The 27,013-nt window shown below is 41.9% G+C and overlaps 3 protein-coding genes and 1 long non-coding RNA gene across 12 annotated transcripts; 3 read left to right on the top strand and 1 right to left on the bottom strand.

The window, feature by feature from the left end:
- The first annotated feature begins 1,608 nt into the window (after positions 1-1,608).
- On the top strand, positions 1,609-4,299 carry nagk (N-acetylglucosamine kinase). Of its 3 annotated transcripts, none has more exons than XM_026152160.2 (10): positions 1,609-1,682; positions 2,079-2,163; positions 2,356-2,454; positions 2,540-2,681; positions 2,988-3,098; positions 3,171-3,283; positions 3,364-3,451; positions 3,544-3,641; positions 3,725-3,803; positions 3,911-4,299. In XM_026152160.2, the coding sequence occupies exons 1-10, from the start codon at positions 1,654-1,656 to the stop codon at positions 4,111-4,113; spliced, it is 1,047 nt and encodes a 348-aa protein (XP_026007945.2). In that variant the 5' UTR covers positions 1,609-1,653; the 3' UTR covers positions 4,114-4,299. The 3 variants fall into 3 exon arrangements, with proteins under 3 accessions (XP_026007945.2, XP_080156033.1, XP_080156034.1); XM_080299907.1 differs by having other exon boundaries at positions 1,627-1,682; positions 2,079-2,185; XM_080299908.1 differs by lacking the exon at positions 1,609-1,682 and adding an exon at positions 1,804-1,826.
- A 151-nt stretch (positions 4,300-4,450) lies between these two features.
- On the top strand, positions 4,451-11,116 carry LOC113012158 (uncharacterized). Of its 5 annotated transcripts, XM_080299912.1 has the most exons (8): positions 4,451-5,132; positions 5,840-5,938; positions 6,129-6,318; positions 6,413-6,472; positions 6,684-6,815; positions 7,799-7,880; positions 7,976-8,151; positions 8,243-11,116. In XM_080299912.1, exons 1-7 carry the CDS (start codon positions 5,109-5,111, stop codon positions 8,121-8,123), a joined length of 735 nt encoding a protein of 244 aa, XP_080156038.1. In that variant the 5' UTR covers positions 4,451-5,108; the 3' UTR covers positions 8,124-8,151; positions 8,243-11,116. The 5 variants fall into 5 exon arrangements, with proteins under 5 accessions (XP_080156038.1, XP_080156037.1, XP_080156036.1 ...); XM_080299911.1 differs by lacking the exon at positions 4,451-5,132 and having other exon boundaries at positions 5,495-5,938; XM_080299910.1 differs by lacking the exon at positions 4,451-5,132 and having other exon boundaries at positions 5,495-6,318.
- Positions 10,838-23,776, bottom strand: paip2b (poly(A) binding protein interacting protein 2B). 3 transcript variants are annotated; one of them, XM_026161682.2, is made up of 5 exons: positions 22,928-23,776; positions 19,399-19,639; positions 13,720-13,886; positions 12,936-13,118; positions 10,838-12,847 (listed from the first exon to the last, which is right to left on the bottom strand). In XM_026161682.2, exons 2-5 carry the CDS (start codon positions 19,403-19,405, stop codon positions 12,791-12,793), a joined length of 414 nt encoding a protein of 137 aa, XP_026017467.2. In that variant the 5' UTR covers positions 19,406-19,639; positions 22,928-23,776; the 3' UTR covers positions 10,838-12,790. The 3 variants fall into 3 exon arrangements, with proteins under 3 accessions (XP_026017467.2, XP_080156041.1, XP_026017468.2); XM_080299915.1 differs by lacking the exons at positions 19,399-19,639; positions 22,928-23,776 and adding exons at positions 17,444-17,507; positions 17,820-17,837; XM_026161683.2 differs by lacking the exon at positions 19,399-19,639.
- Positions 23,641-25,657, top strand: LOC145426284 (uncharacterized). The gene is made up of 2 exons (XR_013906992.1): positions 23,641-23,782; positions 25,233-25,657. It is a non-coding gene; the product is annotated as an uncharacterized LOC145426284 (long non-coding RNA).
- Positions 25,658-27,013: the final 1,356 nt, after the last annotated feature.

Below are 27,013 nucleotides of genomic sequence, written 5' to 3' on the forward strand. Positions count from 1 at the left end.
GGGGAATTTTTTGTATTTGTTTTTTTTGTATTTGTTCGTTTTTGCACTTAAAAGTGTGGAAATTGTTTGAGAACAGCCTGCTGAACCCAGTTGTGTCCTTATCAGCTCCCCCCACTGCATTGCATCAAATATTTGTTGAATACTTCATTAGAAGTGTAAATGATTATTGTTTTTAAATTAAAACAGTTTTATTTTAGTATACACACGGCAAAGTAAAACAAACGAGCTGAACTCCTATGACAGTAGGCTTTACTGAAAATCTTGCTGTCATATCAGTTCACAATGTGCTTTATGTTGATCGTGAATTTGAAACCGACGAGTCTCCGGAATGGGGAAATGTTTATTCTAGGATCCTCTAAAAGTGATATCCACCAGCCCCCCAAAAAAGAAACTCTAGTCAGGAAATTTCACTTCTCAATTTATGAGCTTTCTCTGTAAAACATGGAAGATCAACATTACCCATGAAGAATCATTATTCATGGAAGTGTGAAAAACACGGGGAATATTTATACATGCTTTCTTACTTGGGGGAAAAAATGAGTTTTACTGTTAAACTGAGTTTTTTCGCCCGTAGCGCACGTTTATTTTGAAATAATAAGTAACAACCGGTATTGTATTAAATGCGTTATACTTGTCGCAACTCACTCCCTTCATCTGAAGGAGTGAGCAGCGTGGTACGCGCACGGAGCCGCTCATCTCCTTCTCTCCTCCCACCTCCTCAACCTTGTGTAACATGTGTGATAGAAAGCTTTAGTGGCTCATTAAAAATATGATGAACTCATATGGTGATTGATTAGTTTGGGATGAGTATTTTTGGCAATTACACAAATTTGGGTTTTGGTTCAAAATTAAATCCCATAAAAAGTTCATAAATACATTTACAAGCGACTGTTACTGTTCATTTCAAACCACCCAGATTTCTGAGAGCTCAAGATTAGCACTTAAAATACTTAAATTACATAAACATCACAGGAATTGTGAGTGATGCAGGCTATGCTGGCAGGAGAAGCTGGCCCCCAAAATTAATGCTTTGCAGATGCCTCCTGCTGGCTTGCAGCGCCCCAGTTTTCAGCCAAATGGCGCTAAATCGCTCAATCGTGATGTTTAAACTATGACTCAGACGCAAAATGGGTTTTTTTGCTGGCTCGTGTTCCTTCACAGGTCAAAAAAAACCCTGTACTCCTGCATTGCATCTTATTATTTAAACTTCAGCAGACTGCCTCACATGCTGGCGGAGTGCATATTTTCTTTATGCACTCATTACAGAGGCATGATGCCACTATCAGGCCAATGCAGCTTCTCTCTAATAGTACCGTCCTGTAAGTTATTGCAGGATGCAAACACTCGCGTGTAACTGTTAAAGGGAGATAAGAGCTGTTGCTAAATGTTATTTTTAACGTCTCTGTAGGGAATCTAATTGTAGCGTACATCACGTGTTTGTTCGTGTTCTACCTGATATTGTTTTCGCATCTGTCTCCTTGAAGGCCCCTGGTTTGTTTCATGATTGTAGCCCTAGGCTGCTGCTGAATTTCTCAAATAGAAAGACATTGCTGCCATCTACTGGTCATTAGTCATAATTACAGGTTGGAGGGCGTTCACCCTCTGCTCTCGCGATATCTGCGCAGTTGCCCGGACCAAAACAGGAATTGAGACATGGAGCGAGTGTTCGGCGGAGTTGAGGGGTGAGAATCAATTAAAATAAGCAGTAAAACTCTTCTAAGTTTATTGTGATGAAGTGTCACGTAAGGCTTGTGTGTATTACAGGCATTTATTCAAGTTTTTAGGTCAATTAGAAAGTGAAGAGTTTTCTTAACGGCTGTGCGCGAGTATGTGTGTCTCGTGATCACTTCTCTTTTGTGGGCTGTTTCTGTCAGTTAAAATGTCATCATTTATTTTTTTTAAAGTATGCTATAAATACGTATTTGTCTAAATGAGGTTTGTGGGGCCTTTTTTGTGGATCTATTTAAATTGTGTGTGTGTTTCTATCAGGGAAGATGCATACAATGGTCTTGTATAGTGATGTCTAGTTGCTTTGGTGGTTAGCAGCTCCGTTCATGTATTTGTCAATTCCTTATTAGGGGAGGAACGCACTCCAAAGCAGTGTTGTTGTCAGGGGATGGGAAGGTGTTGGCAGAGACGGCGGGACCATCCACCAACCACTGGGTGAGCGGAAGTGCTGATGGAGGCAGGTGGAGAAATTTGGAAAGGGGAAAGAGGGGGCAGATGGTGGCCGGATGAGGGGTTTGCACATTAAATAGACTGTCTTTATACTTGTCTTCTGAGTGAATACATTGTTACATTGTGTTATACTGTAGCAAGTTCCATTTATTTTGCAACACTTTTTGTCTCTCACAGCTGGTCGGCGTGGACAAGTGTATCTCAACCATCGACGACATGGTCCAAAGAGCCAAGGTCGAGGCGGGGCTGGATCCAGGCACGCCGTTATACTCCCTGGTCAGTCTGGCTGTGTGCCGGTGCAGGTTGCTGATTGAAATAATGTGAGCCCTAACATCTGATTTGTGTGCATCTGCGTACGCAGGGCATGTCTCTGAGCGGAGGCGAGCAGAAGGATGCCATCGACAGACTCATCGCTCTCATGAAGGAGCGGTTCCCCAGCCTCAGCGAACGTTACTTCATCACCACAGACGCCATCGGTGCCATGGCCACGGCCAGCAATCGAGGTAAGCTGCCATTTTCTGTTCTCGCTTCATACAGCAGCCAGTCCTCAGCAGGAAGACAGAGCTGCCCCAACCATGAATGTGTTCATGTAACAAACACAATGACACTGTCCTACGGTATGATTGTTAAATATTTGACATAACTTGTGTTTAAGAGCTGCTCTTAGCCTAAAATGTTACAGCAGGTCGCAGTTTAATACTTTACTGTTTTAGGTGTGGCTCTATGTATCATCTTTACTGTCTGACCCTGAGCTTTATGGCTTGATGGTATCAGCATATCAGCGTTATCATCAAGATCTTTGTCTTCAGGGGGCATAGTCCTGATATCAGGGACCGGATCAAACTGCAAACTAGTCAATCCTGATGGCTCGCAGATCGGCTGTGGGGGCTGGGGTCACATGATGGGCGATGAGGGATCAGGTAACTATGTCGGAATATGTGAATTATTCATATCTTTATAGATCAGACTGAGCTATCTGTCCATCTTCCCAGCCTTCTGGATAGCTCACCTGGCTGTGAAGACGGTGTTCGACGGCAAAGACAAACTGGTCGCTCCTCCTCACGACACCACGCATGTTAGAAAAGCCATGGAGGAGTACTTCCAGGTCAGAGTCCCAAAAGTTCGGAGAGATGTGTCGACATACACAGCGATACCGTCTAATGGGTAAAACTCTGTTTATCGTAGGTGTCAGATCTGATGGGCATGCTGCCACATCTCTACAGAAACTTCCAGAAGTCTCATTTTGCAGGGTTCTGCAAGAAGGTGGCTGAAGGTAGGAGGGTGTAACTCCCTGGTCTGCTTTGAAATGTGAAAGATTAAGCGGTAAGGTAGAAGTCAGACTTTGTGTGTGTGTGTGTGTTAAAGGTGCCGAGGCAGGGGACGCTCTCTGTCGTCATGTGTTTGCTGAAGCTGGACGAGTCCTGGCAAAACATGTAGAAGCAGTCTTACCTGCAGCGCAGGAGGTAACACACCCACACAGTCACGTGCTGTCACCTGTTTGTGATCACGTTTCTCTGAGTCGCGTCTTCTTTTATTTTCCTGACAGCCACTATTGAGCGGCGACCTCGGCCTGCCAATCCTGTGTGTGGGCTCGGTGTGGAAGAGCTGGGAGCTCCTGAAGCCAGGTCAGTGTCTCCATGGACCCTCATCATGAAACCCTTCAACTTATCCACTTCCTCTGCCTGAGTAGCTTCTATCCTGAAGAAGTCTGAGATTCTCCGTCTCTCCCCAGGTTTCACTGACGTCTTGGATAAACTGGCATCATCTGACAAGCACAAGGGTCATTTCTGCAGCTACAGCCTTCTGATTTTGCAGCGGTCCTCGGCGCTCGGTGGCGCCGGCCTCGGAGCGCAGCATTCAGGTGCTACCATAGCCATGGATTATGCCGCCAATGCCAAAGTCTTCTATCAACACACCTTCAGCAGCAGCGCATGAGAATGAGTTGCAGGAAGACTTGCCGGCCAGTTTTTTAATTTTTAACGTGATTGTTTTGCACTTGATTTTGACACTAAAGAGTCAGATCTCAGTATGCTCATGTTAATTTTATCGTACTGTGCAAAGACTTTTTAATGCTCGTTTGCATTTGTGATTTATAATAAAAATGAGGTTGAATTTATAGAAGATCTTTGCATTGTTGTGGATCATTTTAGACTGATTGATGTGGGCTTTCCTTCATCGTGTTTACCTAAATTTCATCTAGTTTAGTGTCACATTTAGAACACTGAGGCGGGTCACACTTAGAGGCAAACAGCCACACTCACATTCTCACCTACAGCCAATCTAGCATCAACCAACAGCCCAACGGTGTCTTTGGAAGAGAATCTGACTACCCAAGAGAACCCATGCAGACACTGGGAGACCATGCAAGCTCCGCAGAGAGGCCTCTGCACTCTGCACTTCGATGCCAGTGTGTAATTTGAAACTGTTACTATAAACCCAAAACTGAAACTACCACAATGAAAGTGGAACAGGCCAACAAATAACAAACATTTTTTGTGACAGTGCAGATGCAAAACAGCAACCTAGAAGATTTTTTAATATAAAGGTGGAGCATTCCACTTTTTAGGGAGCCGTAGATTTGATCACCTTAACCAGCTCCAACTGCATTTCAACTCCTGAGGACAAATATGTAGCAATAGAAGAAGAAAAGTAAAAAAAAAAAAAAAAAGTACCTAAAACATGACAATAAGTATTAAAAAAAATCATTTCTTACAGTCACATACATTCACATTTGAGCCCCTGAAGCAGGGAGCTGTTTGTACCAATTGGCTGTAATTCCACAGTAGAATTCAGTGGAATAAACAAATTCAATTAAAAACATTTGGCTTTCACTCAGAGACACGCTGGACAGTCTCTAGTCTTCAGTTTGGCTTTAATACAGCGATGAAGCACTAAGATTACTCGAGGAGGAACCAAAAAAACCATCAAGCATGCTTACATTGGAGCACCGGAAGGTAAATATGTAGCTTGATGGGGAGTTGGAGTGCAGCAGCAACATGTTGTTGTTCAACTGAAATTCACAGGTTTAAAAAGTCCAACAGAAAAGGAGAATTAAACTAAAACTTTTATTTCAATTTGAAATAAGATCCGATCTTAATTGTCTAACCTAACAGTGGGAAACAACAGACAAACAAATTGTTATTTTTCTTTTAAATAATGTGGCAAGACCCCACCAAGGCTTTGTCCTTGTTTTTTAATTCATAACATTGAGAAACGCGTATTGAAATCCTCACTTGCAGTCCTGTTATTTGACCACCAGGGGGCAGCACAAACAAGCTGTGAAAACAAAACAAGCTGGCATAAGGTCTATGAGATATATAAGCACAACTACAATTATTATCTTTATCTTTTGGCGAATTTGGAGTGTTGCATCCAGAGTTATGATTTAAAACAAACGATAAAAATCAGCATCTACCTACATTAGTGCATCAGTGGTTATCAGTGCAATACTATAAAAATACCACATCAAGTTCAGGACATCATGGTGATGTAAGTAAATATGAAGCGTGCATACTGTGGCTGAACAAGCTCTTGTTTCTGTCAGGATGTCAGGTTTGTTCACATTATACACTCAGACTGACTATCACAACAAGCTAAACTCCTATTTAAACCCCCCAAAATGCCCGTTTGTGTTTTGTTTTGTTTTTTTTCCCCTGACCAGACTCATGGTTTCAACAGTGCAGGGAGATTTCTCACCACTTACAAGAAGGACTATGGACCCGTCAGGGAGCGCTACCCACATCTGAACTCCAGAGATGAGGTGAGCGAGCTCCTTTATTACAGGTTGGATGAATTTGTGCACGTATGAAGACACGACAGGTCCATTTTATTTTGTTTGTTGTTTTGAAAGAATAACCTTGAAGCCACGTGGGCCGGCTGTTGGTTTTAAAACTCCTTCCATTAGCAGTAGCACCACCACAGGCCCTCACATGCTGTGCTTTGTCCCCCAGCCTCCTCCTTCTTCTGCCTTCATGTCTTCATTTGGCATCCTCACACCTTCCGTTTCCGTGGCAAATCAGGGCGTTGGCTCCGCCCTGGCGGTACACTGGATGCAGGAGTTGCCAGGGGGACAGAGCTCTTCCTTGGTCAAGAGGATGAAAGTCAGCAGCGCGGTGTTTTGTGATGGATGTGGTGGAAAAGGTAAGGACTGTTTGTGTGTTTCTCTCTGAAGCAGGCATGCATACTCAACATGTAGCCGGCAGGTGTAGAGACACTCAGCTTTCTTCTGTTGACACAAACATGTTGCAGCAGCAGGAGGCAAACGATACCAAGACTGAGATTGTCTACAAGGGAGGTTAGATTGCTTCTTTTTTGTTGTTGTTTGATTTGATTCGTGTGGTGTTTGTGTGCTTGAGCTCCAGGTAACAAACCCGTCAAACCAAAGCCTTTGTTGTTCTGGTTTCTAAAATAGCACTCGTGTTCGTGTTTCGTAGAGTTTTCAAACTGCAGCCGAATCCGTGGCTGAATGTAGTGAAACCCACTTTTCGCTGTTTGTGCACATTCAGGTGTGGTTGTGCTGTCTTCCACCGATGGTCCGTCCAGCTGTAATGATTTTCTAAGAAATCTACTGAGAGAAAGTGGACTGCAGCACCTGCTCAGCCCTCCTCAAGGCTGGTCTGCTGTTGACACAAACAAAGGTAGAACAGATTTTTATGACCATAAATCAGGGATGTGAAACTCACCTTGATCTTATGTGTGCCAGGCCAGTCAAACTGCGCTTTGTGTCAGTGTACAGAAGCTTAACTACACATTTAATCTCTGAGGTTTCGATATAAGTAAAGAAGTGCAATTTCAACTTCATGCCCCCGTTTTTTGAAGTGATAAAGAATTTCTTGTGTAGCAAATGAGAGAAATTTGTAACCACGACTTTTTAGGCTCAAATTGTAACTATTAAATGTGCAAAATTACAGAAATCTATTACTGTATCTGTAGCAAAAGCTCTAAAATGCATGAAAATACAGTTAAAAGTCCAAAACTTATGTTCTCCTCTACATTTTCCAAAGCCATCCAGTGGGCCGAACTGGAGTATTTGCTGGCCCGATTCAGGCTCCCGTGCCTTATATTTAAGTCATTTAATATGGACCATGGGCTAGATGCTTTTAGGAAAGCTTGTGAGTATAACCCACTTAGTTTGTGGGCTTAAGTGTACAAGCAAAATTCAATTAAAAAAAAAAAATTAGCCTACTAGGTTATTTTCCATCACCACTACTAATGATCATTCTTTATGCTACGATGGACTTGATGTAACCTCTCAGTTCATCTACTGTGTGAAACAGGAAGGTTTATCTCCCTTCACCCTCGCTTTTAGCCAGCTTTCTTCTAATTGGCTGCCCCTCCCAAACAGGTCATTTGGCTGAGACGACCAAATCAGGGCTATATGACACCATGCACACCCAAGGGTAAAAAAAAACCTGTTTAAAATAGTATTTTAAACCAGTCTAAAACCAGAGATTTACATATATGCTATTATAGTTAGACTGGTAAACGATATATATGCAGACAATAAGACAAAATCGAAGTACATTGTTGTTACTGTTGTTGAGTCATGGTGTGAAATATAGTCTCTAAATTGCAGAGGAAGCTGTATTTGAATGAATGTGCTTTGAAACTTCCCATTTAGATGACCAGCACTGGGATAAGAGTGCCTTCTTGTGGGGTTTGAGCGCCTCCTCCCTCCAGAACTCTTTAGGTCAGGGCAGTCGGTGAGGCACAGACACAAATTCCATCTTTTCATCGTGTCCTCTCACGCTCTCTGTGCTATTTTCAGACACTTTCTCCCCTTTCTTCTTACTCCCAGCTGTGCAAGGGGACCTGAGTGCTTTGAGCTGAAAACCATCTGTCAGAGCAGCGCCCTGCCTCAGGCCCACGTACAGCCAGCAACTTACTGCACAGAGACTAGGAGGAAGCTGCCGCAAACAAGAGTACCAGTTCAACTATGGCCCTAAGATACAGAGTGGCCAAAGGAAGCTCTGTGTGAGTAGCCTGACACTTGCAGGCTTTTGCCCTGTGCTTATTCTGTTTATGTTCTCATGTCTGTCCCTTTATCTTGTGTATTTCCACCTAGACTCAGCAGGATGCCTTCTCTGATCGCCCACCTTGTCACTGGTCTACAGTCTGAATCTTGACTCAATACAGATCATTCAGAAAAAAATGTATTTTTTGTATTTTGATTTAGACTTAAAGTGCAGCATGTTAGTATGAAATGTTGTAGAGCTGCTTTGTCCAAACACCTCCGCAGAAAAGGGAGATAGCGGTCATGGCTTTTGTGCGTGAGTCTCGGTTATCTCGCCGAGGTCACAAAAGCTGAGTCACAACGTAGCAGTAAACCATCTGCTGGCAGGAAGACGGTGAGCTGTGAACTTGCTGGCATCCTCGTGCTGGGCAGAGGCTTACGTGTCCACACAGCTGTGGTGGATGATTTACTTAGTTTTTGGGTTTTTTTTAAGTTAAATAAATGTTAACAAATGCCACAAAAATTCGAACCATCATTCCCCATGCTAACTTCAGTGTCTCTGCTGAGATGAATAAGATTTAATGATTCTGATTGGAGCTCCTGGGGTTCCTAAGGCAACCATTCCCAACTGAAAGAAACCTGAAAACCTGTGGCCCACCTGTAGAGCTGGAAGGCTGCTCAGCATCACAGTAATATCATTTCATGAGTAAATTATCGTAGCAATATTGTGGGGTGTCTAGTGATTCCCATCTCTGCTGTGTGAGCGTGTAAAAATGGACAGTTGTGAAGAAAATGGCTCCTTTCACTGGTCGCACTTTATTAAAGCAGAGGGGCTTCAAGTGGTCTGGAGAGGAGGATTTGTTAGGTTAGGTTAGGTGAAGTGCAAAACTAGCTGCACAGTCCAATTAAGCTCTTTTTCATTCTTATGATCCATCCTCATAGTGCTGCACACAGTAGTGTCCCTGTGCAATGACCTTGGTTCCACCTGGGTGCTGTATGTAGAGGGTGTGGTGACTTCAGGGGTCATATATCTCTGCTCCTTCATATCCACACAAATCGAGGGATTTGCAGTCTTTGCCGTTCACATTCCTGGATTTCAGGCTCCTCTAGTCTGTTAACATTTCGATCGTCTTCCTTTTGTTCCTGTTTCGCTTTGGAAATGAGCACCGACACAGTCATGAGCTCATTTTCAGGATAGTCACCAAAAACCAATCCTTCATCTCTTTTTCTGCAGACGTAATCCTGATGTCACTCCTCCAGTCTGCTTTCAGATCCACACTGTGAACTTCAGTTGAATTAACCCTTTATTCAAAGATGAAATGTAGCACCATCCTATGCATCTATATTTTTTTATTTACTTGGATATCACTGTTCTGTGCTGCTCTTTAGTTGCAAACCTACCTAACGCCTGCAGGGCTCAGAGTGACTTGAGATGGTTTTGCCCACCAAAGGTCAGCATCAAGCATTCTCCACGTCCTCATGTTTATAAGTGAAAGGTTATCTCCGGGTGATCTCAGACAGTCTGCTTTAAGGGCAGCAGATCAGGTTCTCCAGTGAGGCCAAATGGCATGCACAGCTTTACGCAACAATCAGATGACCGTTTATCAAGCTGATGCTAAACAGACTGATGGTGCGCCGCCTCCTCGAATGCGAAAACAAAACAAATATATTCTTAGACAAGGTACTTTGTGCAAAAAATTAAAGACAAGCTTAAACGACTGAGAGTAAGTGACAGTGAAACATATTCTGGAGTTGAGCGTCGCTGTTTAAGCAGTCGCAGCTTTAGTAGATGCGCTTATGTAACCAAAAACTGGCCATTTGTTAGCAAACAGTCAGTCTAGATAGATGATCATTTTTAAGCAATTAAAAGCTAATAGTGGCTGACCAAGCAACCGCTGCACATTTGGGAGCTGCTCATTTTCAGCGGTATCCATCTACAGCTGGACTTATAAACAGAAATATAATGAAAACCACACGCTGAAAAAGATCCCGTGATATGATCCAAAGCTCCAGAGGGAATGAATACGAATACTCATAAATATCTTGGACGATAGCTCACACGGAGCAGTCCCGAGGAAGTTCACAGTAAGAGCAAAGCGGACATTTGAAGCGATAACTATCTGTGAATTCCCACTGAAATGTTATTCTAACTTTAATAATCTTGATTTTATTCAGTATTCCCTGTAGCTCCGACTTCTCGAGTGTTTAGTTCATCGGCACATTCCCATTAACTTGGCCACGTACGTTGACCTCACTTATCGATCCGTGTTATGATCCAACTTCCACGCTCTCAGACTTGAAAGAAAGTTTGGCTCAGGCGATTAGAGGATCATCAGGGGGTCCTTTTGTCCCTCTGTGGGGGGATACTCCCACTAGGTTTATATCTGGGACTCTCCACCATTTGACCTTAGAACTGAAGAAGCTTCTCGGATGAGAGGTGAAACGTCTTCAAGCAACTTAAAGAAGTCCAGACGCTTTTCTTTGCAAGCTCCTTTGACTACGATGACCTGGATGATTGAGAACCTTCACAGACAAAGAAAGTGAATATCGTCCTGAACCTTTGAAATAAGAACCTTTACAATGAACTCAGCTGTGAAACATTTTCGATATGATTTTCTTGGACTGTTCAGAATTATCACAGGAAAAGTCACGTGTGTGTACAGATTAAGAGAAAAGGGGGAAAGAAAAAGAAAAGCAAACAAAACATTTGTCTTTAGCTGCTTTATTCAACTTTTTTCATCATTTTTGTTTATCTTGAAATTCATACACTTTTATTTATTTTCTTTTTTTTTTTTTTAACGGCTTCTATCACACAACTCAAAAAAAAAAGAAAAGAAAATGAAAATCACCAAAAATGATTTCATGTTGTACAATCCACCTGGCGGACATTCCTAACGGCGTCACCAGGGTGTCATTTGACATCTGTGGTCCAACACTGAGGAAGTTCCCCTTTAAACCCACGCTTCACCGTCTCTCACAGAAACCTCGGAAAGCAGCATGAGTGGACAGAAGCACTACCTGTCAGATACTTTGAAACACAATGTAAATAATCTCTGCTTACCACAAAAATACACGAGATCTTACTTTTCCTGGGACAATACTACGTCCACGTTCAAGCCAAAATGGCTGAGATTCAGAGAAAGAAAAGAAAAAAAGAAACAATTCAGGATTACTGGTGATAGGAATCTGGATTTCCTGAAGAGTATTGTCACATGTAACTTTTTCCTACTGGCTCACGATTTAATGGATATTATACTCGCATCAGGGAGAGACACTTTGAACTCTAGACCGCAAAGATTTAAAGTAGAACTTCCTCAAAACAAAAAGTCAGATTCCTAGGGTAGGACAAGACCGGCAAGGATTAAATACTGACCGCCACATCCTCCATACTGCCATCCCCATGGCGATACAATCACCTCTCCCTACTTGCTTCCTCCTACCAACAGGACTAAATGGACACCACAGGCTACTATACCCAGTAGAGAGCCTCATCCTCAAAAACAAAAAATGTGAAGGAAAAATAAGGGGAAGGATGAGATGCTATTTGAAAAACCCGATTTGGATATGGACACTTGATCTGATCCTAAACAAACCAAGCTGACAGAAAGAGGCAGTGGCTGCGTTCCAGACCAAGTACCCCCCGCCCCCGTAAGAAGGATGAACACCTTACAAAAACTGAGCCGTGAACTAAAGCTGTGCACACACACAAAAAGATGACTGAGTTTTTAAAAGATTTAAAAAAAAAAAAAAAAAAAAGTTTGATGTTTGACAATTTTATTCAACTCCTTTATTTAACTCATGATTGGGATACTTGATGAAAAATAAGCATGGATGTCAACACAAATTGGGAAAACAAGTTCTTCTCCATGATGCCACCCATCCATGAGCGCTCGGATCGATTCAACCGACAGGGAGAGAGGGCTGAGGGGTTTGCACGTGGTTTGGAACAGAGCCGCTGCAGATACAAATAACCATCCATCGTTTAGATAAACATGAGCCGTGATGTCACAGGACATCGTAGGAGCAAACGCTAACGGGTTACTGTGATGGCTTTACAGAGCAACGGCAGAAGCCCGCTGCAGTCCCCTGAAATGTTCATCCTTCTGACCTCAGCAACATAGTAACCTTCAACCTGCTGGAAATGTGTTTTTTGTTTGTTTTGTTCACCCAATTAGACACAAATTAACACTGAAACAAAAAAAAGACTAAACTTTTGGAATTTAGACTTTGTCTTGGCATCACTCCCAAGTAGCTGCCTATTTTTCAAGGGACTTGCTGAGATCTGCATGCTCTGTAAACATCAACAGCGTGGTGTGAAATGCAATGATGAGCTAGCGCCCACAGAAGGGCAGAGCTGGTACTACACCCCCTCTCCCACCCATCCCCAATGTCCCTCAGTTTACAAGAAACAAACAGGAAATAAAAAGATTGAAGAAAAAAAAAAAAAAAGAAAACCCCCCACCCCCCAATCGGGCCTGGCAGCACGCCACTGACTTCAAGTGTGTGCGTGTGCATGCTTGCGTGTGAGGATCAGCGTGTGTGCGGCCGTGGCCGCCAGAGTCTCTGAGAATATGAGAGGACTGGTGCATGTGTCTGAGTGTGTTTGTGTATGCATGTGTGTGCGTGCGTGCTGAGGCTCCATGGGGGTGAGGGGGACTCCTAGTATTTCTTCCCCGGGACAAACTCCTTTGCTTCAGGATTCAAGATGCTCTTCCTCTGCAGAGAGAAGGAAACAGAATAAAATTACTCATTTTATCAAGAACCGACAAAGTGAGCGCAGCGCAATCAGACGCATCTGACTCACCGCCACTTCCTCCAGGTTGTTGTGGTGATCGCTGACCGACAGGCCGTTGAGCTGCTGCTGCAGCTGCCCCACCCCCTGGTTGTTGAGGTCGCGCGAAGGGATGAACCAATCCTGGTCCTCCTCCTCCAACATCTCCTGGAAGCAGCGCTCCAAGAATTCCTGCTCCAACAGCTCCTCCTCTACCTGCAAGACAATGACACAGGAAAAGAAATGATAAATAATAAGATAAGCAGTAAAGTGGAACAATAAGTGAAGGCGTGGAAACGTTCAGACGTTACAAATTCACGCTTAAGTCACAAGCTGACAAAAATGCTCAACTCTCGGTAAGAAACCTTGTATCTGATGCAGCATAGGCATCAGAGTTCATTAGTGGCAGGGGAGAGGGGTACGAGTCTGCCAAGAATTAACCATTAAATTAATCTTTAATAACTCTTTTTATTAGCATATCATCCAAAAACATTGTTTTTCAAGTACTGTTGACAAATAAATGAGCAATAAATCCACCTGTTCTCAGGTGAGCCTCTCATCCTGAGGGTGAATAAAGCATTATGTTATCTCAACAGCAACTTCACCAGCAGCTCAGGGCAGAATCAAACTTTCAAATTAAGAGTGGAGGGATTGCAGGATGGTGAGGTTTAAAAACAAAAACAACAACAACAACAACAACAACAACAACAACAACAACAACAACAACAACAAAACAGGATGGACTGAAAAGAAGAAGAAAAAAAAAAGAGTGAGTTGGACCTTCAGGAGTTAAAGTATCCATTTTTGTCACATGTACCTGTCTGTTATACTCCTCCTCATTCTCCATCCACATGTATTCAGCAAACGGGTTGGCGTCATTGTTTTCTCCCGCATGGCCATTGACAACCGGCTCTTTCCCTTCCTTTTCTGGAGCTCCGCCTCCTGGTGTCTTAGCCACCTCCGGACCGCTCATCTCAGCTGGCTCTGTGTGAAACAAGAAGGCACAGGTGTGACTGTCAGCGAACAGTCTGGATCATCCTGCTACAGTATGCACGCAATCAGACAACCGAAGAGCAAAGCTGCGCAACTCCCGTTCGCTAGCCCACAGCTGGGTCTCATTCTTGTTAGTTTACATTATCATATTTAAAATCAAGGCTCCATTATTTAAGCCTGGGATTCCAAATCGAATTGACCATCAGCATCTCAATCAGCATTGTCGGAGCAGTTTTCCAGCTGTAACTAAAGACGCTCTGCTTATAAAGGAGGAAAAGACAAAAAAAGCCATTGAACAGTAATTCTGCATCTCTCAGGTTATGAGTAGGAAACAGACTGAAAGGCAACACCTGCCTGGACTAATCCTACTCGGTGATGTCTAAAACATTCTTCTGCAACACCCAAATGAGCCTGAAGACTTAATAGAGTCTTTGACATTTTATGACGTTGATCAATAGTTATTTTCCAGGTGGGTGAATTACAGCGCTGCAGTGAAAGGCCACAGAAACACACACACACACACACACACACACACACAACGGGTCCAGAGAGACATCAGTAAGACATACAGCACTATCACAAGCCAAACAAACACCCAGTTTTAAATCAGGTTTGTGTAGACCAATGAAAGAGAAAATACAGCCAAATGTTAAAGTCAATCCTATTTCCCCACTAAATACAGCTGTTCACCAAAACGTCTAGCCACATAGGGTTTACATCTAAAGTTTGAAACTCAACGTTACTTTAAAAAAAAAAAGAAAAAAAAAAAAGAGTTAAATAAACACTGAGACATGAAGCAGAGTACTCAGCTGTGTGCCAACATGTAATCCTTACTCAGAGATGCTGATGCATGTCTTTTTAACTTCGCAGTAATGACATGAGACTAAACTATCATTTAACCCCCAGCCTTACACCCAGTCAACACCAAAGTAGCAACAGTGACAACAGTTCACAACAATTGTGGAAAACTAAAACAGACTTGCATTTGTGGGCTAAAAAGAAAGATAAACGCACTGTTACAGTGATGGATGATTAGATAAGCCCCTTCCCCCACCACCTGGATGGAACCAGTACACAACTTTGCTCTTAACACTTCTTTTTTTCTTAAATTTTATCATTAAAAAACAGCAAATATGGAAAATAATGAATACAAAAATAAACAGTGCAAGTATTGTCCCATCAAATCCACAGAAGAGAGGACTTTATAAACCGCTATCTCAGCGTATCTAAGGAAGTCCCATATAAACAAGGCAAAGCCAAACCCAAGTGACGTGATCGGTGAAGAAGCGCAAACGTGTGTGTGGTTATTTTTCTGCAGTCAGCAAAGGCCTACGCATGATTCAATCAAGCCAAACGCAGCGAGTCATCACATGTAACAGGGCCGCATCTTGCAATGTAAAAATACAGCCGTGCTGCTGCTTTAAGAGTCATTAGAAAGACAACAGCTAACATCTGTGTTCAGTACACACCTTTGGCAATAAGTAAAGATACTTTTTTTTTTTTATTATTATCGATCATCACATCCCAATGGGTTAGAATAATTTACCAATACTCTGCAATAAAACTATTCCCTGAACACGTACTAGCATCCAGCTACATCTTTAGCAGATGATTACTTCCACCTGCACTGTGGAAGTGAAAGTAAAAACTGTGACATCACATCAGGTTTCCCCCCCTCCATCCAAATACCTACTTCTCCTTCAAAAAGGGGCAGCCCCTGGATAACCACGCAATTTCCATCTAAAGCTCGAGACTGGACACGGCATCCACACCTGGCCTGAATTTTATCAGAATAAAACAATTCTCATTACAACAACTGAGTACAATGCTAAATTTGTGTCCACACCAATTGGCAACACCCGGGGCTTAAAAATGAAGCCAATGAAGATGTGCCGAAAACAGCAGTTCCTCTAGTGGCCACTTAAGGATGGCTTTAACCCTTGTGTGGTGTTCGTATTTTTGTTACTCAGCCAGTGTTCATGGGTCTGGTGGACCCGCTAGAGTTTTGGCTTTCCAAATTAACACTAAACAATTTTATGTTAAATTACTCAACAGATGTTTACTTCATCCCAATTACAAGACATATGAACAGCAAACATGGTTAATTTTTTCCCTTTACCTTTGTTAGATCACATTTATGAATTAATGTGCTTCTCGTTTTTCTTTTATATAAAATGTTATAAATAAATCAGTTATAATCAAGTGGAGTGAGTGGAAAGACACAACACAACACAAAAAAATAATAATTAATTGTTTAATTTTTCTTTTGAAAAAAACTGAACACGGGTCTCACAGACTTAAAAGCACAATATGGCTTTAAAAGCACAATGTCTCAATATTTACAGTCAGGCACCAAAACAACTCTATTAATACTCTGTCCTTTCATAAAGACTGTACCATTTAAATAAATAAAATAAATAGGGGTTAATGGGTGTGACCACTTTGACAATTTTCCCAAAACACTCTTTCAGGCCTCAGCGCTGCTAAATCTAGTCACTGAATTGGGAGTTTTTCTCTAGTCCATAATGGACTCTCTCTAGTATTTTATTTCCATGTTACTTGGCTACTACAGAGATCTGTATCTGTGCATGGCACTTGTGCAGTCAAAGCACAGAGCTCGTCAATCCTGCTTAAACAGTGAAAATGTATGTAGTCTGTGGTTCAGACGTGCAGCTTCACCTTTATGCTGTAAAACAGGCATCTAAAACAACAGGGGTGTCTGAGTGTAGCCTCTTTCACACGGGATACTTAAAACAGATGATTAAATTCATTAATTAAGCCTAATATTCTGCAGTCATAAGCACTGTTTAAGCTTGAAGCCAGTGGCGAGATCACAAGTATCCAATAATCTATTAAGAAAAGACAGTGAGTTGGTGAGATTTGTGCGATTGCTTCTACGCACACAGGATTGCCACTATGATGAGACATGCCCAATCATGACATAATCCTCAGAGTGCCAGCCAGATGCAACAGACTTGTCATGACTCAACTGCAGCCTTGCAGCGGGGGGAGGGGGGATAGAAAAATGATGATCTCAACCGAGCTCTGCTCACAGCTCCGGAGGTCATCCTGATGAAGACTCACTCACTCATTGCAATGTGTTGTGACTTCAAAGAAACTTCACCCATTTCAAAATTCAGCCCATAATATTTCTGCGACACCCGCGCCTGCAGTCCCCGTCTCCCTCAGCACAACAAAACAAACATGTTTAAGCAGAGTGTGACCCGCAGCAGCCGGCCGTTCGACGAACACAGCGACAGAACGGACACGCTGTTCCTCAGAAGAGCACACACAAACAAGCATAATCTAAGTAGGTCAGTAGACTAAGAAGAAGAGGTGTGTCTGTTTCTGCCCAACCGTGGGCGACGATAAAGACGTCTAACGATGCAGAGCAGGGACTTGAACAAGGTGAAGAAAAAACAAAACAAAACAAAAAAAACACAAAGGGAAAAATTTACAAGACAGAGGTTGCAGAACATTTGAAGCCTGTGCGCTAACATTCACTTTTACTGCAGTCGATAAAGTGTTGTGTAATGAATCGGACTTACCATCAGCCAAAGCTTTAAAATAACAGTTGAGACGCTGAAGGGGTGTGAGTATGCAAGCAGACAGCTAAAAGCAGGTAAAAGCCATGAGGTTAGAGCTCAGGTGATATTTTTTCCCCACACAATCAAACGAAAGTTATGTTTCCAGCTTCTCAGATTAAACGCCAAATGGTTATAAAAGTATACTGAATGCATGATCTAAACTTCCAAAAAGTTCAATTTGTAAGAACACCTCTAAGATTAATTTCCAAAAGTTGCCAAGTCACTGACATCATCCCACCCCCACTGAAGTATAACTAACAAGAGTGCAAAGACCTCGCCAGCATGTGATGCACATAGCACTTAACATGTTCACATTGCATAACCATGTGGTGGTTACCATGTAATATTTAGTTAGGCAAGCCTAGATCAGTGCTTCCCCTGTGCCTACGAGGGTGAGGGGTAAGCTGTAGAAATGTAAAATGCTGTTCTGCAATCCGGCCACACGGGAGGGGTCAAAAACAAATGTACAGAAAGTTTGAGGGGACAGAGTTCAACTTCTGAATCCAAGCAGCTTTATCTTGGAACAGCAATCATCATCAGCTGCAATAGAAGTTTATGGACTGGATGATAAACTCAATGTCATATTTCTAAGTTGTTGTTGTTTGTTTTGTTTTTTAAGGGAGGGGGGTTGACTCTTCTATGAGCTAAAAACAACAAAACAAAAACCATTTTGCTGGCTTGTTTCTTGTGATAGTGAGAACTTAAGTCTGAAAACTGTATGTACTTTGTGTTGAGTGGGTGGAAATATGCAAAATTAATGACCATTTGACATTTTCAAAGCAAATTTTGTTCTGTGTCAGAGGGGGAAAATGTCATCAAAAAAAGAAGAAAAAAAAAAGGAGAAGATTATTACTGAATTTGATTTTTTTTTTGTCCTGATCTGTAAAACTGGGATAGTTTAAGGAAAGAAGGGCTTTGGGAAATTCTATTAACGCAATAGCTACTGGTTCCACATATTTAAAATACTTTTAGTAGTTTTCCCCCCTTGAGGCAAGGAACGAACTGGAAAAACAAACTGCAAAAGTATAAGTTTAGTTACTAATTTTTACATTTTTCAAAGTGGTTTAAAATCAAGCTGAAAAAGCCGTTCAAATTCACCTTCAGATCCCTGGAACTGCAACTAAATAACCACTGAAACCTTTCAAATGTCGGCTTAATAGTACTCTTGACTCCGTTTGTAATGGATACTTTGTGTACCTGCAAGTGTAAAAATAAACTCTGAATGTCAAGCAGAGACATCCAACCTGCGGGGAGACAAATGCGGGGGGAGCTCCTACAGCCATGTCCAGTTCCAACTGTGCACAATGAAGACTTTGATATGCAAAAACAACCCGCTTCATAGCGGTCCGTGTAGCCTGACAGTCCGTGTGTGTAACAGGAGCTGTGCCGCGGTGGCTTACAGCCTGCTAACGGCTCTAAACCAGGTGTCCGGGCATACCTGGGAAGTTGGTTTAAAGGATTTGGTAGTTTCAGTCGAGGTAATGCGAAGTGGCTAGTTCCCAGCGGCTGCAAACAGACAGAAACGCACAGCTGCGCTGTCAGTGAACGGGCCTAAGGTGAAAGCTACCCCACCAACAACAAAGGGTAGAGGCTGGGTGAAAGAAAAGCTCTTTTTTTCCTTTTAAAGTCATTAAGTGGGTTTCTTAAAACGGCTTAAATGCGAACCACGTATTAAACGAAAATATACAATAAGCTACTAGAACAGGTAAAGCACGCATCTGGGGCAAACCCCGTCTCTATTTGAATGCTAGAGGCCAAACAAAGTGTGCTCCGCTATGAGCTAGCACGCAGCTACAGCATGGCAGCATCACTGAAGCAGGTCAACAAAACAAGGCTGAGCTCCGGGAACAACAGCAGCGGCAAACACGCACACACGACGAAGCTCTAACGTGTAACCGTTCGCGGGTCGCCGTTACCTGGCATTGTGCTCCTGCTGTGTGTCTCAACGCGTAGGGTAACACAAAGTTACTGTCAGTAAACTGCGAGCTCGTCGTGTCTTCTGTGGGGATTTCTCCGCGCTGCGATGCAACGTAGCTCCAGTCAGCTAAATCCTGTTAGCCACCTCGCTAACGTTAGAAAGCTGGGTCGGTTATGTGGTCTGATGAGGCGTTCATCTACTGCCAGGAATGTGGGAATTTGTACCTCACACCAGACAAACTATTAGATAAAAGCAGAGGCGGGGTAAATAATGTAAATCCCATCACCACCAACGCTATTGGAGTCGACTACTGTTAATCTTACAATCTTCTTTACCACTTGATGAGATCACAGATAGGATCAGTAGGAATGTAACAATGAGTACATTTGCTCATTTACTTTAATCAGCTTTAATGTACTTGTACTTTAAGTATTTCAATGCACTCTATATTGTGAGTGCAATTATTGCACTTCATACCCCATATACTATTTAATTTAGAAGCTTTAGTTGCTTATTATTTTGAAAATGATTTGCATTATTACAGCTCAAGCTACTGAGTAATAGAAATCTAATTAAAATAATCAACAGCTTTTAACATTAAAGAGATATACACATAAACAAATCAATAACTATAACCCAATAATTTCATGTATATGATTCTAAATGGTGCCGTTTGACATGAGTTAATTTGCTTAGGTGCAGCCTGTGTACTATTAAGCTTCTTAAATAGGAATATAAATCTTACTTAAGTTAAAGGTCTATAAATACTTTTTTTCCACTTTGAAAAACAACTAATCATCACAAGATTATGTTTAAATTCTTATGCAGCTCCACTTTTCACTTTTCAACATAATAAATCTGCAAATGCAATAAATCTGTTGCACATGAGCTTGAAAATTGTGATTTTGTAGTTGTATAAGTTATGTTAAAAAAAGAGAGAAAAGGAATTGCATTGGTTCCCTCCAATCCATAACACATGAATACAGCTGACTGCTTTCAACAAAACCTATAATGATGCTAGTAAATATATCTTTTAATACCATGGTAATGACTTCAGCTAAACTTTAGAGGTCTGAGTGCTGACGTCAGTGAGCAAACTGCGACATTCAGCACACATTGATCTCCATTTAAAACCAGTAACAAATGTAAGCAGGGATGCGGAGAGAAAAACAAAGCACCACCATAAAAACTGGTGTTTGTTTATCGTCCAAAAAACTATTTGCAGAAATGCAATAAAACAGATTGCTCCGCCTATCCAAGCAGCTACAACATCTGGTTAAATTCCACCACAGCGTTTCCATTCCTTTTCCCCCCAGAGGTTAATGGTGTGTGTGATTAGAGGATGAATGCCAAGACTGAACAGAATCCAGCTCGGATTCAGTCTGAAATACACAGTAAATCATGGAGCCTCTCTGCTCTGCTGTCAATCCTGAGAATGAAACAAGCAAATGTGAAGGGCGACTTGTTTTCAGCACATCGTACTGAGTGAACTGCCAGTGTCACGACAAGCTCTGGCATCTTTTCTTCTTTGGCCTGCTGTTCGTTATGCTAATTGAGTGACAGCAGCTGACAACAGTTAAAAAATGGTTCCAAAAATAAAATAAAAAATGCATGTGGCTTTTTTAAATAAAAGTAAAATGGTAAATGGCCTGTATTTGTATAGCGCTTTACTAATCCCTAAGGACCCCAAAGCGCTTTACACATCCAGTCATCCACACACTGGTGATGGCAGCTACATTGTAGCCACAGCCACCCTGGGGAGCACTGACAGAGGAGAGGCTGCTGGACACTGGCGCCACCGGGCCCTCTGACCACCACCAGTAGGCAACGGGTGAAGTGTCTTGCCCAAGGACACAACGACCGAGACTGTCCAAGCCAGGACTCGAACCGGCAACCTTCCGATTACAAAGCAAACTCCCAACTCTTGAGCCACGATCGCCCCGATGTATAAACCACTTAGCCTGCCAATGAACAGGACATTAACAGGCATGCTGTAAAAGCAATTTAAATCCTTTATTATCAACAAATTCAATTCACGTTTTTGTTTAATAAAATTTTGTCAGGAAGCAGTGAAAAAAGGTACAAGTGTCACCACTGGGAAGATCTTTGCAGCAGCCAGAGGATATATGTAAAAATGAAGTCAGCTTCCCCGAAATTATACATTTAAGGAGTAACAATTTAAATGAGAGGTGAACAGGTGAGAAAAGCGGTAAACTAAATGGAATGATATTTTGTAATGATTGTGAAGGCACATGTTTGAAATGTTTGAAATAAAAATGAACTGAACTGAACTGAAAAGTGCCCAAGGAGTAGAGACACGAGGACAACAGGAATTCAGAGTGAATAAATGGCTGAAACAAAAGTTTGGCTCAAACTGCTAACAGTGTGGACAGCAGTAAAATATCTAATCAAATAAAAACAGATTAAATTTAGTAAAGGGAATGTGGGAGATGTTATATTTGTAAGCACCCACTTAAAATAAATTAGCCTGATGTAAGTGTGAAGAGTAGGAGATATAGGGAGCAGTTGAAAGTAGTCTATAAATGGGATAAGTAACTGACAGTGTGTGAGATTACAAGTAACTGATACACAGCTTTAAGTAATGAGTACTGTATATGCAAATGCAGTTTACACTCTTTAAAAAAAATCTAAACATTAACAGTCTGATTGGGGGAGACAGTTTTAACAATATCTGCTGTAATTTAATCAAGTTAAACAGCATAAAGAAGAAGCTACTGATTGTTTTAACCCCGGATGCCCTTCCAGATACAACCCAAAAAGGGATTCGCGTTTTCTCCTGGGAAAGACAGTACACTTGTTAGGGAAATGTATAAACCCTACATGGAATTAGTTCCATTAAACATGAAAGGTGGTGTTGCTGCAGAGGTACGTGAGTCTTTGTGACATGATAGAGGAGCTACATAAAAAAAAAGCACCACAACACTGAGATTCTACCTGCTAGTTCTATTTTGCTAGTCAGCATTGAGAGCTACAGTATAGATGGCAATCAAAAATCGGGCAGCACTTGAATGCAGCATGTGCACAAACATCTCGAGCTCCGTCACACAGCACCTCTGTCTGTACTCCTGACTAACCCCAGAGACAAATGCCTGCGTGGCTCCGGAGAGAAACGCGCTTCTGGCGCTTCACTCTGGGAAGACACGCTTTAACTGATTTTATGCGGCTCAAAATACTCTAATAATGGACAACATGAGGCCTTTTGTGTCAATTAGCGTGATTTAAAAAGAGAATTATTTGAAAACTGCATATGTTCATAAACTTGGCTGCCCTACATTGTAGTTAGGCCACTGTTACTACTGTGGAAGTTTGTTTTTACCACCTTCACAACAGCCCCCTCACTCCTTTTTAGACTAAGCTCATGAAGGCAGGAAGTGCCAGCCTAGTGAGAATTTAGCGTAAAAAAAATTAACCACGTAAGGTTAATATTGTTTCATGTTTAGCTTTCTTTTTATATTTCTTGATATGAAGCAAACAGGTAGCTTCCCCTTTATCGCACCAACACTCACCACTCAACTTCAAGCGCAAATCGGTGCGGGGGGGCCGCAAGCCAGCTGTCTTGAGGGGTAAAATGCTCTTTTCCGGTCCTGGGTGTGAGAAGAAAACCACACAGTGAAGAAAATCTTCCTATAAACTCCAACTCGGTAAACCAGCGGTTGTCCCCTTGCTCGGTTTGGTTGCGTTATTAACCAAAAAAAGAAAAAAAAAATCCCGTTAAATCCACAAATTTTCTGCTAACACGTTGAGAGAAAAAAACAAACAGTAGTCGCGCTCGTCCAGCTGCCCGCTTCAACCATTGGTTGAGGTTTACGTCAACCAAGGCCTCCTGACGACGCTATTGGCTAAAAGTGTAGAAACGCCCGCCCCTACCTCGCCATTCACGCGACTAAAGAAAATACATTACAGCTTTTTTTTTCTTTCCACCATTGTTTTTGTAATTAACATTTCCTAATATTGAATGAAGCTCGCTGTATTTATAATATATATTCTATAATGTATAATGTATAAAATAAAGAAATTACCGGTTTTCCACGTGTAATTCTGACTTTATGTTATTTAATAGATCCAGTCCTGTTTGTCCGTTTAAAATATCTTTATAAAACTGTTATGTTATTTTTGTTGCGATTTCGGCTGCACTCTCGGCCACAGCTCTCTTAAAAAGGTCATTGTTAATGTCAGTTACATTTTGTGCACCGTGTTGTAATCGTTACACTTTGCGACACCTCGCACAGGGCAAAGGTATCAGGGCCAACTCGGCCTTCCCAGTTCAACTCAGACTGCCTGCTGCGCACAGAGCTGAGAGTGAAGCAGAGTTTCAGTGTGCTCAGCGGGCTCTCCATTGACTGTGACACCCTCCTATGAAGGTCAGTGTAGCTGATGTAACATATATATAAACATAGTGATATTGCATAGACGTTCTCTGTGTTATATATGTGTATATATATATATTATATATATATTGTTCTCCAGATCATATTGCGTGATATTAACATATGTAATGAGATTAACTGGGAATTGTCCACTCCCGTGTAAAACTGGAGTGAACTGAGGGAACTCTGAAAACCAAAAAAAGTTTTAGGGCTCAAAATGCGGCCTTGTAGAGATAACATTTAACAACGTGGCGTGGCTGCTGTTTCATCCCTTTACAAACATAAACTTGAACTTTGTCTGAACACGAGCTTTGTCTCATAAACATGTGCAGGACTAGAGATCAATCACAGAGCGACTGTGTTTTTCAGAGGAGAGGACAACCAACGACCTCATTCGTGTTTCTGCAGGGGTCAACGTTTAAGGGACGAAATGATGTCAGAGCAGTAAACTGTATTTTGTGTGGAAAAAGAAAATAGTGAACGCAATACATTGATCAGTGACTGTCGTGAGTCAGAAAACGCTGTGAGAAATTGTTTTTAAATGTCACTTGCTTGCGTCAATCTACACATGCGCAGCAACATTGTTCCTTTGTGTGATATTACTGAATACACCGCTTATTTATTCAAATGTAAACACTATAATACCCTGTCTATAGTCTATAATAAATTTGGACTTTCTAAAAAAAACTTTTTTTTCCCCTGAGTGCACTTACAGTATAACTGAGGTAAACAGTGCTGCTTCAATGAATGTTTTATCCATTTGGATTATTCAGAGCAGCCACCGCATTTGCATCCGAGCCCATTTCATCTATTTTTGGTCAAAGTCAATGACTCGTGTTCACCCGTTTCCCCCTCGTGCAGTTCTGGAGAGCTGGAAATGGTGTTGGTGAGAGCAGCTGTTGTGAATCAGAAACACTGGTGTCACTAATGACAGTGACATGAACATAAGTGACTTCTCACGGCGTGGTGTGTGCTGAAAACAGAAAATGAGCACTGCCATAGCGTGTCCAAAGGGTTTGAACATTTTCTGTATTATCATCTGCCTACTTATACATAATGCACATAAAATCTTAAGTGTTTGGTTGATTGTTATTTATTGTTTTCCTGATTTTCAACTTAGTATTTTTCTTCTTGCACTTTACTGGAATAGCTGCATATTTCCCAGTTTTTAAAAAAAAACGTATTTACCCAATACTGGGCCTTAGGTAGCAGCCATGGTGGCCTAATACAGCCTTCGTAAGCCAGGGTGTGGGTTTGAATCCCATCTAAGTGAAAGCAGAGTGGTGCAGCCAGAGCATGCTGGGCCAATTAGCCAGAAGGCGATGCGCTGAATCCATCTTCTGCTAGTGTGATTTTTCTGCAGTTAGCCCTCAGGGATTAATAACTAACTTTGCACGACTAGTTTAAAATAAGCTGATTTTGCTTTTTTCCCACTCACAAATAGAATTTGATCAGGTGGGCGGGGCTTCTGCACTCACAGCCACAGCTGTGTGCCTGAGATGACCATAATGTGGATATCAAGTCTCGGAGACATCATACACAAACACTGAAATAGCAACTTCAGGTCAAAGGGATCACTTTTCCACACGTAGTGGGAGGAGTCATCTGCTTCTGAACACGAATAAGACCGGGAAATTGGCCATCGACTTCTGAAGGAGGAGGACGGCTACATGGCCGGTGTCTGTCCTGCGACAGGATGTTGATGTGGTCGAGGAGTACAAGCACCTGAGCGTCCACAGCAACAGTGGGCTCAACTGAGAGATCAGCAGAGAAGCTCTGTCTCCAAAGGAAACTGAGATCCTTCATAAAAGTGTTTTTGTCGTTCTCTCTTTTATTCTTTGAAACTACATTATAGAAAATAAGGAGTCAGTGTTGTCATTCACAGGTTATTTTTAGACACATTTTTGGTTAGCAGCATTGTTTCAACACTTAGGTTTTTGGCACTCTTAACACCTTGCTGAGGCTGAAAGCAAAGCCTTTTAACAGAATAACATTCAGCCTCCGTGCTCTGCCAACATTTCTTAATCCTGGCAACTTTCAGTAGGAAGGGTGCATTACTCTGACATCACAGCGGAGGGCGACTGTTGCACACAGGGTGGCTGTTGGCCTGTATGACGTGCCCTCCGACAGGAACATTATCATTATTATGAAGTAAGTTTGGATCCAAGTAGAGCAGAACAAAGGGAATATGAGCCTCCCGCAATTATTGAAGGAAGCGGACACAGCTTTAGTCACAAAAATGTGCCAGATGACAGAATGAGCAAAGTCATAAAAACGTAACAGTCCATCATTCAGGTTATGACTTTTGAAAACAGTGCAGTGCTCATGATTTGTGTTCTTTTACACACATTGCCCGAGTTCAAAGTCAGGGTCTGGTTTAGGTCTGATTTCTCTGGCACAGACAGACCAGGTTTATACACCACATCACTGCTTTTGACTGTAATCACAGAGAAACAGGACTTCACCATAAATCCTAACTTTAACAGATCCCAAACCTGCTACATTATTTCTGCATTTCAGCTTTATGCAAATACATGCATGTGTGTGTGTTTAAGTGTGTATTCATATCTTTGTGGGGACCAACATTTGGAAGTTTACTATACTTGTGGGGACTAAAATCCTGGTCCCCACGAGTTTGAAGGCATTTTTGAGACTCAAAATGTGGTTTTAGAGTCAGGGTTACAATTGGGTTATGGTTAGGTTTAGGGTAAAGGTTAGGGTTAGTCATTCACTTTTCATGGTTAGGGTTGGGGTAAGGGGTTAGGGAAAGCATTATGTCAATTAGATGCCCCCATAAGATATGAATACCCGACGTGTGTGTGTGTGTGTGTGTGCTCAGAAGGAGATGCTAGACATAAAATGAGCATTCAAGCGCACCAGATGTTCCCTATAGTGTCAGCTTAAACGCATGTGTGTGCATGTATCTGTCTGCAGCCGCAGCGATCTCTCCTGTGGGAAACATGCAAAGGGTTAAAGAAATGGTTCATGTCCTTGTGATTAAAGACTAAAACTACAACTAAAACTGCATCCAAACAGCACGCAAAACGAGTTCTAGTTTTTGACTAAAAGAAGACATGCGCTTCAGTTATTTTAAAGGATGGCTTGACAGTTTTCAAGATCTAAAGAAAAAAAAACATCTTAATGCTCTTCCACTAGTTTGATTTAATCAAATCAGCTGGACATCTTCCAGAAGATTTTTTTTCTTAGGATCAGTTCCCTTCTGTG

Source organism: Astatotilapia calliptera, chromosome 3 (genome assembly GCF_964374335.1).
Source record: "Astatotilapia calliptera chromosome 3, fAstCal68.1, whole genome shotgun sequence".
Classification (NCBI taxonomy): domain Eukaryota; kingdom Metazoa; phylum Chordata; class Actinopteri; order Cichliformes; family Cichlidae; genus Astatotilapia; species Astatotilapia calliptera.